A 17,591-nucleotide genomic window follows, 5' to 3' on the forward strand; every position below is an offset into this window, starting at 1 on the left:
AGGTGCAAAGAGACTACATGTCCTGTGACAGAAGGCTTGAATGTAAAGTTTTTGCTTCAAAATGACATCAGAAAGCATTGTAAGCCCAGGAGAGCTAAGTGCTTCTGACAAATACAAAATTCTCACCTGCAGAATAGGTGCCAAGAACTCACACTCTTTCCAAGCCCTTATTTGTTACTGTCGCACTGTGCAGGATTTAGTAAAGTTTCCCAGTGAAAACTCCTCTATGCAGAACCACGTAAGCTTCTCATACACAGCCCGTTTGTTTTGTCGTTTTTGCAAGACCTACAAAAAAGCAAAAGAGAGAGAACATGCTATAAACTACCACCAAAACCTCTGGACTGCAGAAAGGTTTCTTGCAGTCTGCCAGGACCATCCTGAGTGCCTGGGGAGCTGAGAACTGCTGTTGTCCTGTGATAAGGGCTTTACTTGAAGCGGGCTCTGCTGGAGGCACAGCATAGACTTATAACTCATGTTGAACCAGCACCACCAAAATGCCCCTTCTAACCAGCATTAGTTGCAGTGATGTCAAAAATCCTCCTGCCCTATAACCTAAGCAAAGCATGGGAGTTTGAAATATACATTGGAAAGCATAACTGAGATCAAGGCATTGTGTGCCTAGGCTGTGTACAAAGAAGTTTGTTGTCACTTGCCATACCTGACCGCTTCTTGTTTTTTCCCTTGAGCCTGGTCTACACATACTTTTGCACTAGTAAAACACAGCTAGTGCTGTAAGTGATTACTCCCTCTAATGTTACCATTTAATCTGGTCTAATAAGGCCCAGCTTTTATTTGATGTGTGTATCTGTGCTTGTGAGAGGCAGGAAAAACACACCAGCTGGGGAGAGAAAAAAAAAAAAGGAAAAAAAAAAGGAAAAAAAAAAGGAAAAAAAAAAAAGATTCCCAAGTACCTATCCAAGGAGTTAATGCAACAGGGTATATGTGAAGGGGTTAAAACACTACACAGGTACAGATCCTGTGGCAATTACAAATGTTATTGAAATAAAAACCAGAAACAGGAAGCCAAAAAACAGGTCCCTAAGGCAGGCATCTGTCTTAAATGATATCATTTGTCAAGTTTCCAGCATCTTGTGGTTGTGAACACAAAAAGAAGTTCTGTGTTATACTAAGGACATTACATACTCATTAGCTGGAATGTTCCTGAAGTACATAATACAGGATTTTCATTTAATAAGAAGCAGCTACTTACCACTGCGTTGTACATAAAATAAATTCTGGGCATGCTAATTGCCATTCAAGGATGTTCTACTTAATTTTTGACAGGTTTTTCTTCCCCTCCCCCTTTAGACTACACTGTAAAAAATGTAAGCAGAATGTGTTGCTATAGTTTAAAAATCTTTTTAGGATATTTTCTTATTTCTGAAACCTGGATGCTTGCAATGATGAATATTGAAGGCTTTAATGCAGATACTAAATAAAAAACAAATTATCTATAGGAATATCACAGCAAGAAGGGGAGTAGCAAGAAAGCAAAATAGATATTTTATATATATATGTATGTATCTCAGCACAATAACTCTTCAAGTCATCACCCCCATCTCAAAGAACAAACCTAACTGTAATTAATTGGTATAGTTCCTCTATCTGAACACTATTGGTGCATTAGAGTTAACTAATATATAAGCTTCCCCCTCACTGCCCTGCCAATGACCTTAAGCTTCACATGGTAAGAAGGCCACTTGCTGTAGAATAGAGAAGTAATTTATCCACCATGATTGTTCAGCCCTGGCCCCTCTGTAGAACAGCGACTGACAATTGTGCTGTATTATGGATGGTACGTTTGTGGTGTGTACAATAGTGTGCAGAGCATCAAACTCACTTCCATGAACACTGCAGGCAGGGTTTGAAAAGTGATCCTAGAAAGAAGAGACCACTTGCTGAGTGATGGCCCTCCATTTGCAAATCTTTTTTTTCCCCTCCATATATCTCACCCCTTTCTTTTCCCCCAAAGAGAGAATGATATTGTTTTCTCAGCTTAAGTAAGAGCAGTATGTAATTTTCAATTCATAAAAGTATGTCATATTTAAAAAAAAAAAGGATACTTTTCTTCTATTTTACCTGGGATTTCCTTGCTTCTTTCCACATTTCAGGATTTAGCATATTCCCTCAAAACATAATAAATTTCAATTCTGTAGCTTAAGGGATCCATCAGTTAAAATGTTAGTCTTTCATCTTTATTACCCTCCCATTAAAATGAAAGAAACCGGGACACACTTCAGTTTAGAAGAAGCAATTTAGTTGGTAATGTCCTTACTACTCAAGTCTTTACAAAGAGAGAAAGTGCATTATTGCTTATATTTCACACATCTATCTGCATAAGAAGCAACTAAAGCTTTCAGACACATATGATGTTAAATTTAATAATATTCTTTGATTAGATTATTTTATTACAACATTTTTCCATTACCAGTCATTTCCCGTACACATTTACATTCATAAAACCTGCAGGTTTTTCTTTGTTTGTGTGTGTGTGTATGTATTCATAAAGCAAGGAAAAGATTTTCTGGTTTGCTACAGCTGTTGGATTCAAAAAGAACATATTAATAACTAGCCACCACTAGGACTAGGTTTTCTTGTACACTGCACCAGTAACCCTTTGCTATAATGAGGACACAAAGAGGCTCAGATCAGGCTGCTCCTCTTCTTCATAACTCAAAAGCATCACAGTGGCAATAGCCTCTAGTGCTATTTGTCTTTAGTGCAGTTGTGACACTTCGGCATGATCCATAATTTGGCAGCTATTTACCGTGACATTTCCCTTCAGTGCAGCCATAACATTCAGTGAAGCCATTATTTGGTTCCATTTACCATATAAATTGTATTGTTGTGCATGCATGCTAGCAGCTACATTAGGTACCTGAAAATGAGTAAATCTTGTAAAATAGATACTAACAGTTATTCATCAGAGAAATTTTTTTACTCCTCAGACAGAAGTAGGAATATATATAATATCTGCAAACACTGCTGCAAACTTTTCCTTGAGAGACTGTAGTTATATGTATGTATTTACATGACACAGCAGTTATTCATATCCACTTATTAAATATATACATTTTATATATATACACACACATATGCACACATGCAAATATATAGCAAACTATTGCTTGGTAGAAACCTAACTTAATTCAAAATGGTATTAGGAGATTCCGGCATAGCAATTAAGTAGGAAGCGTATCTGTAAAATGTGCTGAGGGTTGCAGGCCAGGAGAGAGTGAGTACGTGTGTGTCCGTGTGCGCGTGCGTATGCACACATGTGACAGACTCAGGAAAAAAGCCAGCTCTTCATCTAGTTCTTTGTTGTTTTTCCATGGAAGCATATGTGTGTAGGAAAGGGAAATTCTGTTATTAGCCTCAGCAAACAATGCCAGATTCCTCTGTAGCAAATTCATTTAGAAAGGTAAAATTAGGATGTAGTGCTAGCAACCACGTCTCAATGAGCTGCTATTATTAATAGTATTATTATTTAAATCCCTGCTCTGTACATATAGTACACTTAGTACTTTCCAGGCAAATGCATTATTATTTTTAATCATTTAAGTCCCCACTGTGCACACAGCTTTTAATACACCTTTTTTGCAAGCATATTAAGTGTATTGTTATTAATCCCTTGCTGTGACTCTACAGTATTTCTTTTCCTTGCCTGTTCAATGTCCTATCATCATTTAAACCTCTCAGTGTGTGCATGCCATATACATTTTCCTATCCATCTAATATTTAAACATTATTTAAATCCATCACAGCTTACTTACTTATTCAAAGTCAGCCCTGCTCCCGTAACTGTAAGTTTGCAGAACATACTTTTAAATAAAGAGAAGTTAGCTTTTTTCCCCCCTGCAAACCAAAAATTATTATGAATCTCAGCAGAAAAGCCTTATCTGCGTGTTTCAGAAACATTTTTCACACTCTCCTCATCGATAATGCTCTCTTTCCGCAATCTAAATTATAGAAGTTGTAACTTTAAAGACAAAAATTACTTCCCCATTCTGGATTGATTCATAGAAGAGCAATAATGTATACCCTGAGTTACCCCTTTAGCTTAACATAGGCATTTGATAAAACTGACAAGCCCAATGGCCATAGCCCAACCCAAACACCAAAAAGGCTACGAAATTAGTACACTGGCCACACAAGTTCTGCATATTACAAATTTAAACTTTTTATTAACGCTGTAATCAGCATGCAAGTGCTAAATAATAAGCCTGAAGCCAAAATTAAAACCAACAAAATGTCATATCTGAATATATCTATGTATGTGAACCTTCCAAAGGTTCCTCTCTTGCCTTATTATGATCAGTGAAAGAGCCCGGGGCAGTTGCATTACTCAATGTTACATATGAAGTAACATATTAAAAAGAAAGTAGAATGCTGTATGTCCAAACAGAATCCTGTTACAAGAAGAATTTTTTAGGACAAAAACATTTGGAATTCACTGCCTCGGAAACACCTAAATCTACTGGACAGGCAGTGATCAACACCTCTGAAAACTGGGCCATTTGGATGAGTTTTGTCATTTGACTCCAGTAACTTAATTTGAAAAATTGTTACCCATGCAACTCTTCTGTGCATATCACAGATGTAACCAACTGTATTCTTTTTCTTTTTATTTTGCCCTAATACATGCCAAGCAGCGGGGTTTTTTTAAGATGCATTTATCGACCAAGGGCACTGCCTTTTCTCTGAACAAGAAAAGAAACCATGTGCCTAGGAATAAAATAGTGAGAACTTTGTATGGATCTTGTATGGTACTTGAGTGTTTCTGTCTTTCTAGCATCCAGTTGGAAGGCCAATATACCTTTCTAATTATGCAAAACACACAAAACACCACAATATTTGTAATATTAGAGGGGAAAGAGGAAGCATGTTTCTAACAGCAGATCTTGGTGAAAACAAAAATCATAGTGGTTTGATGCTCAGCTTGAGTAAAAGAGAAATGGTAACAAAGACTCAAGCCATTCTGCCTTTCCCCAAAATACTCCAAAGTGGGACTAAACCCAGTACTCCGACATGGCCCAAAAAAGGGACAGTTTGTTGTTGCACACAATTCTTCAGGATGCTAATGACATATGCACTAAAACATTACAATAAAAATGCACTAAATCAAAGTTAAAAACACTTTTTCTACTGCTTGTACTACTGAGTAAAATATAAGTTTTTCCTACACGTTTCTTCTAAAAATGTCGTGTACGGTCAGTCCTGAATAATGCCCAAAAATTAAATTTACCCTGGATTTTTTCCTTCAACTCCTAGGCATTATCAGTCTATCATTATTATTAGGTGTATGATCTTAGGAAATTTCCATCTCTCCAACCACATACAAATGTATATAATTTCAAAAGATGTGGCAAAATCAGCCTTTAAGGTCTTAAACGTTTGCGATGGAAAAAAGATGTAGAGCGAGCATAGTTTAAAGTATGTTATTGTTCTGGAAAATATTACACTTCTACCTGGAATTCCCACCGTATGTACCATTAATAATATCTATTAAGTGAGGAAGAATTTTCAAAACTTCACAAAACCTTTTAACTGCACACACTAGATAATCTATGGCTGAGCTTCAGCACGTGTATGAGGTATTGTGACCGTAGATTTAAAACAGCCTTGCTGTTTGTAAAAGGGCTTCTGCAGAAGCGATATTTGGTAAAAGTAGAAGCAGCAGCCTGATTATGGGAAGTCACAACACGAATCATCAGTCAAAGAACTCTATAACAGAGAGATCTGTGATCTAGAAAGGAGCTAGTCAGCAAGAACCGCATCAATATGAATAAATGCCACAAATATTTAAATAGCTTTTTTAACTTTATTAAATCTTCAAAAAATACACAGGACCCGAACACACATGCACATGGCTCAAAACCCCACTCCAATAATCTTGTAATACCGACTAAAGGGGAGACGGGACAGTAAACAGAAACAGTAGCAAATGAAAAGGCAAGAAAATGAGATTATGTTGCAACTTGTAGTTAAAGATTTAAAAGACAGTTGCACAGTTGTTTATAGTTACGAAAGGCATGATTAAAAAAAAGTCAAGTTGCTTTTCTTAATATTACTGACATGTCAGAATTGGAGGATAAATGTTCCCTGTGTAACCAGTCAAGGAATATTACTATGATCCATGATGCAACTGAATTATGATTATCGTGTTTGTGACAAAAAATGATGAGCATAATTTTTTCCAGAAACTTCAAGAGATTAATAGAGCAACCACAAGATACGACTCTTTACTTAGTCTTGTTCTAACAATTTTATTTTTAAATCAGGGAATCAAAATTGCTGAAAGAATCTTTTTTCCTGAGTTGAACTATATATAAAGTATTATCGGACCAGTCTGACAGACTCAATCTGCCTTTGCATCAAGACTTACTCTGTCAAGAACAATGTTCTTGTCTCATGCTAGCCTAAGCGACAGAACCAAACACAGGCCCATTAAGTCCATACTACAGCCACCGATTTAAGCACTTTTAAGAAAAGAAAAAAAACCACAAAACTTTTTATTAACACCTTAATGCTGTTTTTTAATATAATATCCATTACTAAGCTTAAAAAAAGAAATTGTTTCTAGTAATTCTGAAGCATAAAGTGCCCATTTTCTCTCTTCTGATTTATATCATTGTTCTGTTTTTACAGCTTACTGTTGACAGAGTGAGGTAATTCAACTACAATTTTTCCAATGTTTTTTCCCATGTACATGTAATCTACAGCACGGAATACAGACTCCAAGCCGGTGAACTTGCCTTCCGGAGACATGTCTCCAAAGTCCACCTCACAAACCAGGTCTCCTCTTTCGTACATCTCGAACAAGTGCTTCAGAGCCATTTTGTATTCGGAAAAGTAATGGTTCAAGAAGAAACCCCGGATGCTGGCAGACTTCTTCAACAGTTTTGCTGGCAGTAACTCCGCTTTAATGGGCTGGAGGCCAGCAGGGTTTTGGTAGCCAGCGATAAACCCAATAACTATCAGGCGCCCTTTGGTAGCCAAGGAGTTCAGAGCCAAGTCAAACATCTTTCCCCCAACAGATTCATACACTACATCCACACCTTCGGGGTAGTCCTTTCTAAGAACAGATTCAACATTTTCAGTTTTATAGTTGATCGTATGGTCACAGCCAATGGATTTCAGAAAACCACCCTTTTCATCACTGGAGCAGGTTCCAATTACATGGCACTTTGCCTTCTTTGCAAGCTGCACAGCAAACTGGCCCGTTCCTCCAGCCGCTGCTGTCACCAGAACCTTCTTGCCTTCAGACAGCTCTCCCAGCTCCTTCAAACTGATATATGCAGTAGCACCACTTACCATTAAAGTGAGAAACTCGGGTTTCACAGAGGGTAGAGGAACTGCTTGTTTGGCAGGCACAACTGTGTATTCAGCAAAGGAACCTGCTTTCACGTAGGCCACAGCTTGACCCACTGTATAATCAGCACTAGCACTGAGTCCTAATGCTACCACATCACCGACACCTTCAAAACCTATATCAAATGGGGGTTTAACTGATGCATCATATCGACCAGCTGAGTAGTTTATATCAGATGCATTAATGCCGACAAATCTAGAAAAAAACAAAAATGTATTAACAAGATTTATTCCTTACCAAGTCTTTGTCGTATGAGAAACTTTCAATTTAATCTCATGGGATAAGTATGAGACCTTTTTCTGATTGTTGGTATATTTGAATAATGAGTACACTCCAGAGACTACTTCCATCAGACTTTACTATAGAATTAAAGATAAATTTGCTAAAAGAAAAAAACAAAAGACAAAAACCAACTTATAATTTCCTCAGGTCCATTTGACCAAACTAAGCAAACTAAAAATAATTCTGTACAAGATGAAAGGATGAAAATTAATTGACCACTTTATACAAGACATGAAAACACTGAAGAATAAAACGTGCAAAGCGGTAAATATGTGGATTCTGGCAACAAATTTACATTTTTGAATATAATAATACTGTTAATGACTAACAATCATATTAACTATCGATGTCATTTGCAAGGTCATGTTACTGTAGGCAAGTACTTTTTAATTGATGGAGTCACTACAGCAAATTTGCCTTTTGATGTAGCTAATGTCACTGTTAAAATATTTTTCTTTATATAAATTACTTGCAACACATCAAAACAACCTTGCACAGAAGGACTGAAATTTTAAGACTGAGTATCAAGTCCTACTGACCTCTAACAGGTGAGAATGGATGTTATTTTTCTTTTTTTTAGAAAAAGATAGGGACATTCTCACAACTTGATTAAGCACTAGGAGATAATGCCTAAAAGAAAGTTATGATCTAGCTTAAACAGAGAGACTATTTTAGTAACACTTAAAAAAACCCCCAAACATAATAATACCTCTATAGCAGAAAGGGATGATTCTGTTAACTGGAAAACGTAAAAAAGAAACACATACAACAGAAAATACCAGGACTTTTACTCCATGTGGAAGTGACAACCTGAAAGGTGTACCTGATACCATGCAAAAGCTGCAGAAGTATGCAAACAGTGCACTTTTAATTGTTGCAGTTAGCAATAGGCTCAAATCATACTTGTGTGTAGTTTTAAATTGCTTGCACATGAAGCAAGGAGAACTAAAACCGCTTTGCTCATTTTGATTTCCTTCATTCTTGATAGCATGGGGAGCCTTAAACTTTCACCAACATAATGTGTTACATATAAAAAGACACGTACGTATAAACATATCCGTGCATAAAATAGGTGAAAGTCACTAATTGCTCTTTTCAATTCTGCCCTTAATTCACTGCTCAGCCGCAAGAAAAAGTGCCTGTGTCTTGTTCGTAGATACAAAAAATCCCCTATCATCCTGCTTTAAGGTAACTCCCGTACAGTACTCCTAAAAGACATATAAAAATCGGTAACGGAGCAGCAGCTTCCGAGGCAAACCGTGTCTCTCGGGCGCCAGGGCGAAGGGCTGGGAGCACCGAGGCGAGACGTGCCGGCGCTGCACTAGCCTCCTCCCGCTTTTACACCCCAACTTCTGCGGAAGGGAGCTGAGGGTGAGAGGCCGGCGGGGAGCCGTGCTCGCCCCCTCCCCGGTCTCATCCCTTCGCCCCACTGGGGGCTCTCGGCAGCTGTCAGGCCAGCCTCTAGGCGCTCGCTCTGCCCCCGCACTAGCCCCCGGCCCCAACCCGAAAGGCAGGTCCTCGCTCCCCGCCGGGCTGAGCCTCCCTCCTGCGCTACCGGCGCACATCTGCTTCCGCACGGTGCGGAGCAGCCGTGCCCTTGGCTAGGGCAGTGCACCCCAGAGAAGGAGAGGCAGAGCAGTGGTAACGGTAACAGGCCCCCGTCTCCCTCCCTCCAGGAGTTTCCCCCTCTTCTCAGCGCTGCACTGCAGCAGGGAGAGCACAAAGGCAGGTAAAGAACCCTCTGAGGACAAAAACTTGGCTTGCGGGGAAGGGGCAAGTCGTGCAGTGGGCCGGACGCCTGCCGAGCAGGACTCCAGCACACGCACCGTGGCTTTTGTTCTGGAGCCGCAGAGGATGCAAATCCTTCCCCGCCCGGGTTGCACCGCAACTTGTCCGTGCGGCCGCGGGGGCCGCGGCGCACAAGTCGGTGCTGCCCGGCCGCCCCCCGCCCGCCGCGCCGGGCAAGCTACGGGGCTTTCCTCGGCGCTGGGGCGGCCGGGCGCCGGTGGGGGATGCGGGGCGCCCGGGCCACCGCGCCGCCGGCCCTGCCCGCGAACGGGCGCTGGGTGCGCGCAGGCGGAGCTCTGCCGTGGGAGAGGGGCCGGCGGGCCGGGCAGCCCTGCCCGCCGCTGCCCGCTCCCGCGCTGGCAGGGGGCTGGGGCGGACAAAGCCGAGTGCGCTGCCCCGCTGCGCGGGGGGCTCGTCCCCGCCACCCTGCACGCACAGGCGTGCATCCACACGCACACACACGGACACGCGTGCACACGCACCCGCTCCCTCCGCGGGGCTGCTGGGCCACGGGAAATGGTTCTCCCTGGGCTCCTGGGCTCATCATTATTAATCAATACAGCCACCGTCCAGCCCTCCCCCCCCTAATTTTTTTAAACTCCCTTTTTATTGTGTGCAAACTCAAAACTCCTGTTCGCATTGTAAGGGCTGCTTTTTTTTTTTTTTTAAAGGTTGTTTAGTCTCTTAGATTCCTCGCACATGAAAACGATCGTACGCAGCGTCTGGATTAAAACATACTGTCTAATTTGCCTTGTCATTCCAGCTGACAGGAGGGAGGTAGTAGGATGTGCCCGCAGTTTCTTGTATTACTTCTCATTTAAAAGTAGGAATAAGTACGATTTACACGTTGAAGTTCAGTTTACTAACTTCTGAGACTGAGAAAAGGAGGGCATAGAAGTAACAATTACTTGGGATGCTGGTGGGTCTTAAGACCCCTTCCAGGTCTTTTATATTGTCTTATTTTACTTTCTTACTTAAAATGTATTATTTCATTTAGCAGTTTCCAATTGAGACTTGCTCCTTCCACGTTTCAAGATGTAAACCTGAGGGGGAAAAACCGCTAGAGATTGGCTTTTCCCAAAATAATTATGCACATTGACTCACCCGTTTTATTTATACTCAACAGCATTGAACCCCCTCGTATTGTTTATTCCAGAAAACAGGAGGACACCGCCGAGGGGAGGAAATGCTGCTTTTCGTACCACAACAAAGCGTGAGACTCTGAAAACCAGCACCACAGCCTCAAACACAGACAAAACAAAGTCATCCAAAACAGTACTGTGCAAGAAAAACATTATTTAGACCAAACACTCAGCAGGAATAGTCCTCCACTTTTCCCACTGTTATCCATTAGTCCTTGGTTCAAAAAACTTTCTCAGCCCCTCTTACTGCCTTTTCTATAAACCTTTTTCTCATCTTCCAGACCAATAGTAAATCATTACAGGTATTTTGGAAACGAAATGTGTCACTTCCTCAAGAAAATCTCGAAAATCCTCCAACAACTTTAAGAAGGACCAAATCTTCATAGCCTTTGGGTCCTTCTCCAGCTATAAAATGGAGGAACCTTGCCACCCTCCCTCCCCAAAAACAGGACAAACAGACATACAAAGCTTAAATGGCTTCGTTAAGGACTTTTTATTCACCTTTTCCCCTTCTCCTCCTCTCCTACACAGAATCTAAGTTAAAAAAATGCTTTAAGTTGATTTCTAGTTTTGAAGAATTTCTGAATAAAAGATGGATCATTTTTTCTTTATAAAAAAGTAGAAATAAGGGTTGCTGGCTTAGTTCTCTAAAGGAGAAGAAAGAGGGGAAGAAAGTTCCCCCTAACTGCATCTTTAAGTATCTATCCATACAGGAACTCAGCACATTTTAATTTCAAATTCCCCTAAATCCAAAACCAGATTTTATTGTGGTGGATGAGGATTGTTTTGCATAAAAAGCTCAAAGCAATTAATACTATTCATGGGCGTGACTGGGACTAAAATGAACAAATCCGCAAATGCACTCTTGGAACTCAAGTCCTTTATTGTTTTGTTTTTAATTGTATGTTTCTACCTATTAGAAAATGTATAGTTGTATTTCGGGCTTGTTATTTTAAAAAACTAAATAAAGCCAGGCACTCGTCCTTTTGGGATGGGAAAATGCTTCCCCAGAGTGACAAGAGAGGGGGAAACATTCAGAACTCGCTTCCTGCTGCAGCTCATATACAGAGAATGTCTTTCAGCAACGTGATCCTGTGTCTTCTGTGATAGTCCCCAGAAAATAATAATAAATAGACAGCAAATGCCACAGAACCCCAAATAATATAAAACATATAAACTCTAAATCTAGACTCCAGCACTCACCTCTCCCTCCCCTCCACCCCCACTCATGTGTGTCTGTACAGGAACATGTGTGTAATAGGCTGATGTGTTAAAACCCAGTAACTGCCTGCCTGAATCTGTGGACCAGCTCCTGCCTTTAGTCTGGTACAAGCTCTGCGCCTCAGCCCTTTTACCATGAGGTGTGCACATCCCCCTAGCACCCAGGGAGCCTACCCAGCAAAGGGAGGGAGGAGAAGGAGAAAGAGTTACACTGAAAGACGTATAAAAAATTAATAAAGTTTTAAAATTCACAGGGCGGGGGGAGGGGGGGAGATGAGAAAGATTCCAAGTGTGGGGGGGGGGAGGGGGGAATTTCAGAAACAAGGATGTCGCTCTGCCTTCCATTACCCGAGTAGAGACTTGCTACTTGTATCTCAAGTCTTTCGACCTCTTCCACGACAAGGAATTTAACTCCAGCCTGATGGCTGTTTCATGCCATTACTCTTTCACGGTCATTAGTGGATGCAGCAACACAATGTTTTAGACTTTGAGGTTTGGAGGGAATTTTGGTCTCAGAAATCCTAGTGGGAAATGTCAGCATCGGATTAAAGTGCCACAGAAGCTTTCTCGTCAGCTCCTGGAGGCGTCCCTGTTCTTCTTTCTCCTTACCCCTTCTTTACTATGTATTTATGTGTTACATATGGACACACGCTAGAGATTACACATACACACACACCATACACACAGTCACACACTGCCTTAACAGAACTTCCAGCATTGTTGTCAAGCTAACTTAGTGCTTCTTAACATCTTTAAGCTCCAATGGAGAGCATAGCAAACTACGTGTTACTACGATTTCATTGCTTGACAAGAGCCTGAGAGTGCTGCTCTCTTCCGTGCCAGCCACGCAGCCTGCTCCGAAGTTCCCAGAGTTTCAGCTTCCCCTCGTGGGCAGAGAAACCTCTGAACTTTTAGCTTAAGGAACGGCAACGTCTAGGAAGGAGCCACCGCGAACAAACAGGTTTATGGAGACAGATGGGGGGAGGCACGTTTTGTCCTCAGAGTCTTCATTTCATGGCGAGCTGGTCACCGCGCCGGACGCGCAGTCCTAGCGCTGGCGCAGGATTTACGGCGTATTATGTTAAGCAAAATGTCACCTCCTCGCTCTCCGCCCGACCCGGCTCCACTCTAAAAGCCGCCAACAACTGCGGGCTCGCGTCCCGCCCGGCGAGGCCAAGGACGGCCAAGGCGCTGCCGGGCGGCCGCCCTGCCCCCTCCCCGCCGCCCGCTTTTGGCGCGCAGAGGCAGGGGTGGTGCTGCGGCGGCCGGGGCTGGCAGGGCGGCGGGCCCCGGCCCTCTGCCTCCCTGGTGAGTCACGGCTGGCTGAGGGTTAGAGGCGGGCAGGCCACGCTGGTGCGGGGAGGGAGGAAAAAGGCATGCGGGGCAGCTGACGCAGGCTCGCACAGAGGAGAGCGGCTGGTGCGGGCTCGCACGCACATCACGATGTCGGGGACACACGTCTAGAGGTTAGCGTCCCCGAGGGAGTTGTGTGGGTATGACGGGGACACACTCACACCCTGGGGACTAGGTGCGTGTAATGAGCCCGGGCAGGGCCCTGGGAAGGACTCGCAAGCGCTTCCCGGCGTCTCCCTCCCTCCTCGGCGCTCACTGAACGTAAAACTTCCCTCTTCCCCGGCTTGGCACGGGGGCCCTGAGGTGTTTCTCCTCACACCCACCCGCCAGAAGAAGAGGAGGACAAGGAGGAAGCGTCACCCCCACACGCGGATGGGGCGACCGGACTGTAGCACCAGCCGTTCAAAACAACAACAATAAAATTAAATTAACAGTCGCCAGATGGCAGCTGGTACAACTTTGGAGGCGATCTCCGAAGTGAGGGATCATGTGTGAGGGAGCAGGCCACAAGGTGCGAGAAGTCGGAGGGGGCCGCCGCGGGGCCGGGGCGCGGGGGGCCGGGCGGGGCGGGCGGGCGCTCACCTGTTCCTGACAAGGAGGTCTCCGTCTCCCGGGAGTGGCACGGGCGAGTCCAGCCGCAGGGTAACCGCTTCCCTGAAGTTTTGGCTCAGCTTAGTCACCACCAGCTTCTTCATGGAGCTGGGGATGGACGAGCCCTGGAAATCCAGAAAGTGACGGGAGTAGGACATGTCCAGGATGGGCCGCGGCCGGCTGCCACCGAAGTAGGACCAGGCGGGACCCGCCGCGGCGCAGGACGGCTGCTGCTGCTGCCGCCACCACCAGCACCGCGGTGCCCGGGAGCTCAGCAAAGCGCCGCTTTTTGCGCTAAAACTCATGCCCTGCCTCGGCTCTCCTTTCCCCCCCCTCTCGGGAGAGCTCCAGCTCGGGATTCCTCAGGCAGCTCGCAGGACCCGCCGCCACCGCGCCGGCAGGAGAAACTCTCCGCACGCAGCTATTTGTGTGTGTAAATAAAGCCCTGTGCAGCAAGCTGCAGCCTGCCTCCGTCCTCCCCACCCAGCCAGCCCCTCCACCACACGGAAACGCCGCCAGAGGAGCAGCGGCAAGATGGTCTCCGGCAGCCGGTCGTCTTCTGCCGTCGCTAGCGTTACCGAGGAGCAACGCCGGCCCGCTCTCGCGGCCGTCCGTCCCGCAAGCCCGCCGCCGCTGCCAGCGGCTGCGCCCGGCTGCGCCTGACCCGCTTCACCACACACACGCGGACACTGCCTGCCCCTGCCTGCCTCTGCCCGCCACCGCCGCCACGCCTGAGGACGGCAACTGGGGTCGTGCGCGATCAGGGAGGCAGATGTACGGAAGGCTGGATTTTCTCCTAAAGGGTGCTTTTAATTTGCACGCTGCCTCTGACTAAGGGATTTGAAGAAGAGGAGAGAGAGAGAGAGAAACACGCCTCGGATCGCCCCCCGCCCGCCCCGTTCTTTAGTTTACAAAAAGAGGTTATCTTTCTACCAAAAAAAAAAAAGTAGGGAGAAAGCACGACAAATTATCAGATCGATAAGGTTAGAGAAGTGGAGAGAAGTTGCAGCTAATCTTCTCATGTTGTTATTAGCCGCCGCCGAGAACCCGCTGCCTGCGGGCGGAGGCTCCGCCCCTTCCGTGCGAAACGTTCACTTCCTCGCAAGGTGGTACGAATCAACCCCGAGCCGTTAGCAACGGGGCGCGCGCGGCGGCGGCGGCGGTTGCAGCCGTTGGGGCGGCTGAGGCGCGGGCTCCACGCGCGGCGCGTGAGGGGATTTAAAAAGGCGAAGCTCTTCCCGCCGCCGGGAGAGCCGCACGGGGTGTTCTTCGCGGGCGGCACAGCTCCCGCCGCCCTCGGGTGCTGCGCGCCCGCCGTCGCCGTCGTCGTCGTCCTGCGAGGAGGAGACGCTTAACAGGCTGCTGTCAGTTTGTTCGGGTCGCAGGGTCGTCCCTCGCGCCCTGTTACTGCCAGGAAAACCTTTTTTTTTACTTTCTCCGTAAGGAAAAAAAAAAAAATCACCTCTGGCTGTAGAATACGTTTGGGAGAGGGAACCTGTGTAGAAAATCAACTGGGTCAAGGGACCAAAGTAAATGTTGTGATAGAGCCGCCAATCCCAACTTGGTACAACTGCGTGGAGGGAGGGAATGTAATAGAGATGTTGCACCGATGTCGGAGGAGCTCACGTGTAATTCCTAGAATTAACTCCATCCTACCAGTATAAACAGCTCATTGCTTAATTGTGCGGTATTAATAATTAAAAGCAACAAAGAATAAACCCCCTTCTGCCCGAAAGAGAGCAAAATGGCAGTTAAGAGTGTTTTCCTTCAGGAATCGGGTAGTTTTTATTTGCTTTCTTGACTTAAAAAAGAAAAGGAAGAACCCTTCTGTTCTTGCAGTTAACATTATATAAATCCCCAGACACATACTGTGCAAAATCTATTAGCAGCATGTTTCATATGCTGCAGTTCTTGCTCTGCAATCTGTTGGTATCTTAAAGTAAGGTTGAACTATAATCTCCCACAAATCATTTTTAATTCAATGCCGGTTAGACGTGTGCCACGGCGAGGTATCATCTCCTGCCCTTTTTTTTTTTTTTTAAGTTTGCTGGAACAAGACCTCTGCTGAAGTTAAATCAGCACATGCGTCTTTGCACAGCACTTTAGCAAGTGGATTATAATAACAACCCCCTCAACGCGTGTCTCACATGAGGAATCTTTTATGCCGCGCTGTATTAAGACTTCTTTTTTTGTCATATTGTTTAGCTCTGGGAAAGGGGAAAAAAAATGAAAACAAAGCAATTAAAAAGATTGACAGGTATGGGTTTGTGTGAGACCTATTTGTAATTGTCAGGGTGACGTGGGCAAGAGGAGGAGGAGTAACAAACTGAAGCAGGAAAAGCAGCTCGATGTGTCTGTCTATCAGTTGAGACTGTCTGAGAGCCCTGGGATCCGAATGTGTGTTATATTTCAGTGAAAAGAGAAGAGAGGGAGAGTGGATCTCTTTCTCTCCCAGGAGTTTAGGGGGGGGACAGTTCACGTTAATCTCTCCCACTCAGTGAATGCCTTTTCTTCCTCCCCCCCCTCCCTCTTTGCACACACTCTCCGGGGTTTTTCTTGGTTTTGGCATTTTTTTGTGTGTGTGTTGTTTTTTTTTTTTTTCTTCTGTTGCAGATCAAGATCAGCCAAAAAAAAATCCATGATAAAAAAATGTGTTTGCGTTGTATTTAGTATCAGAAGAAGCTTCGATTTGTGGAGGAAAAAAAAGGGAGAGCAAGAGAGAAAAGTAGTCCTCTCCGGTGGTGACACTGTTTGATCTGTGACTGTTTGGAAGGTGGAGGAGTGACTGACATTTCCCATCCGGTGTATATGTATGTATGGGGGCTTTACTCCTTTTTATTATTTGCTTTCTTGCTCTTAGACTAAGTGCTGGGAGGAGAAGGAGAGACTGGATCGACCTCGTTTTTTGCACAATGAACAAACTATTATCAACGCAATAAAAAAACAAACAAACAAAAAAAACCCCAACAACAACAGCAACAACAACACACAAATCCACGAGCCTGAAACAAGCCAGCCAGCGAGCGAGCGAGAAAGTTGCGCTTTGAGACTCTTTGATCTCGGAGAAAGCCTGAGAGGGGGGGAGTGACTGAATTTACCGTCTCATCGCCGCTGCTTGCTCGGCTCTCCACCGCGGAGGAGAAGACGACGAAGAAGTGATTAAGGAAAGGAGAGGGAGAAGGGGAGAGAGGAAAAGGAGGAAAAAAAATTAAAAAAAGGAGCGAAAGAAAGATCATGGATTTGGGCTGCAGATCGAACTGATCAAATCTTATTTATTTTGCACATCTCCACTGGCATCTTCCCTGCTGCTGCTGCCGAGAGGACTGAAGAGCTTTGTCTTATAAGGAACTTAAAAGAGAGAGGAAGAGAGAGAGAGAGTGTGTGTGAGAGAGAGAGGGAGGAAGATTAACCTTGTAAATGAAAACATTTCCTAAGCAAGTTTTTGGAGTGGCGGCGGAAATTGGCATCCCTGTCACCAGTCTGTGGCTTGCCTCATCCCACACCCCACCTTCCCCCCCGCCCAGCGCACCCCGCTCGCCGCGCCGGGAGCTGACCCGGGGGGGGGGGGACCCGGACCGGGCGAGAGGAGAACCCGACCAAACTTTTTCTCCTTCCTCCCCCCCCCCCTCCTTCCTCCTCCTCTCCCTCTCTCCCATTCCTCCCCACCCTCCCTCTTGCTCTTCCTAGGCGGAATTAGAAGTTGAATCCGCTTTCTTTTCTCCTTCCTCCCCCTCCCTCCCTCCCCCCCTCCTTCCTCCCCCCCCATTTTATTTTTTTATTTGTGTGTGTGTGTGTGCGGGTGTGTGCGGGTGTGTTTGTTTCTGCATGAAAAGAGGGGGATC

The 17,591-nt window shown here is 44.9% G+C and overlaps 1 protein-coding gene across 1 annotated transcript; it reads right to left on the reverse strand.

Moving 5' to 3' along the window:
* Positions 1–5,801: 5,801 nt before the first annotated feature.
* On the reverse strand, positions 5,802–14,054 carry PTGR3 (prostaglandin reductase 3). The gene is made up of 2 exons (XM_059815448.1): positions 13,741–14,054; positions 5,802–7,567 (listed from the first exon to the last, which is right to left on the reverse strand). Exons 1-2 carry the CDS (start codon positions 14,052–14,054, stop codon positions 6,643–6,645), a joined length of 1,239 nt encoding a protein of 412 aa, XP_059671431.1. The 3' UTR covers positions 5,802–6,642.
* Between the last annotated feature and the right edge of the window lie 3,537 nt (positions 14,055–17,591).

Source organism: Gavia stellata, chromosome 3 (genome assembly GCF_030936135.1).
Source record: "Gavia stellata isolate bGavSte3 chromosome 3, bGavSte3.hap2, whole genome shotgun sequence".
Taxonomy (NCBI): Eukaryota; Metazoa; Chordata; class Aves; order Gaviiformes; family Gaviidae; genus Gavia; species Gavia stellata.

Excerpts from the sequence above, each read along its gene's own strand:
- PTGR3 (XM_059815448.1), bottom strand. The coding sequence starts at position 14,054 with ATGAGTTTTAGCGCAAAAAGCGGCGCTTTGCTGAGCTCCCGGGCACCG. Across the intron at positions 7,568-13,740 it reads GACCTCCTTGTCAGGAACAG|ATTTGTCGGCATTAATGCAT; the intron begins GTGAGCGCCCGC and ends GTTTTTTTCTAG.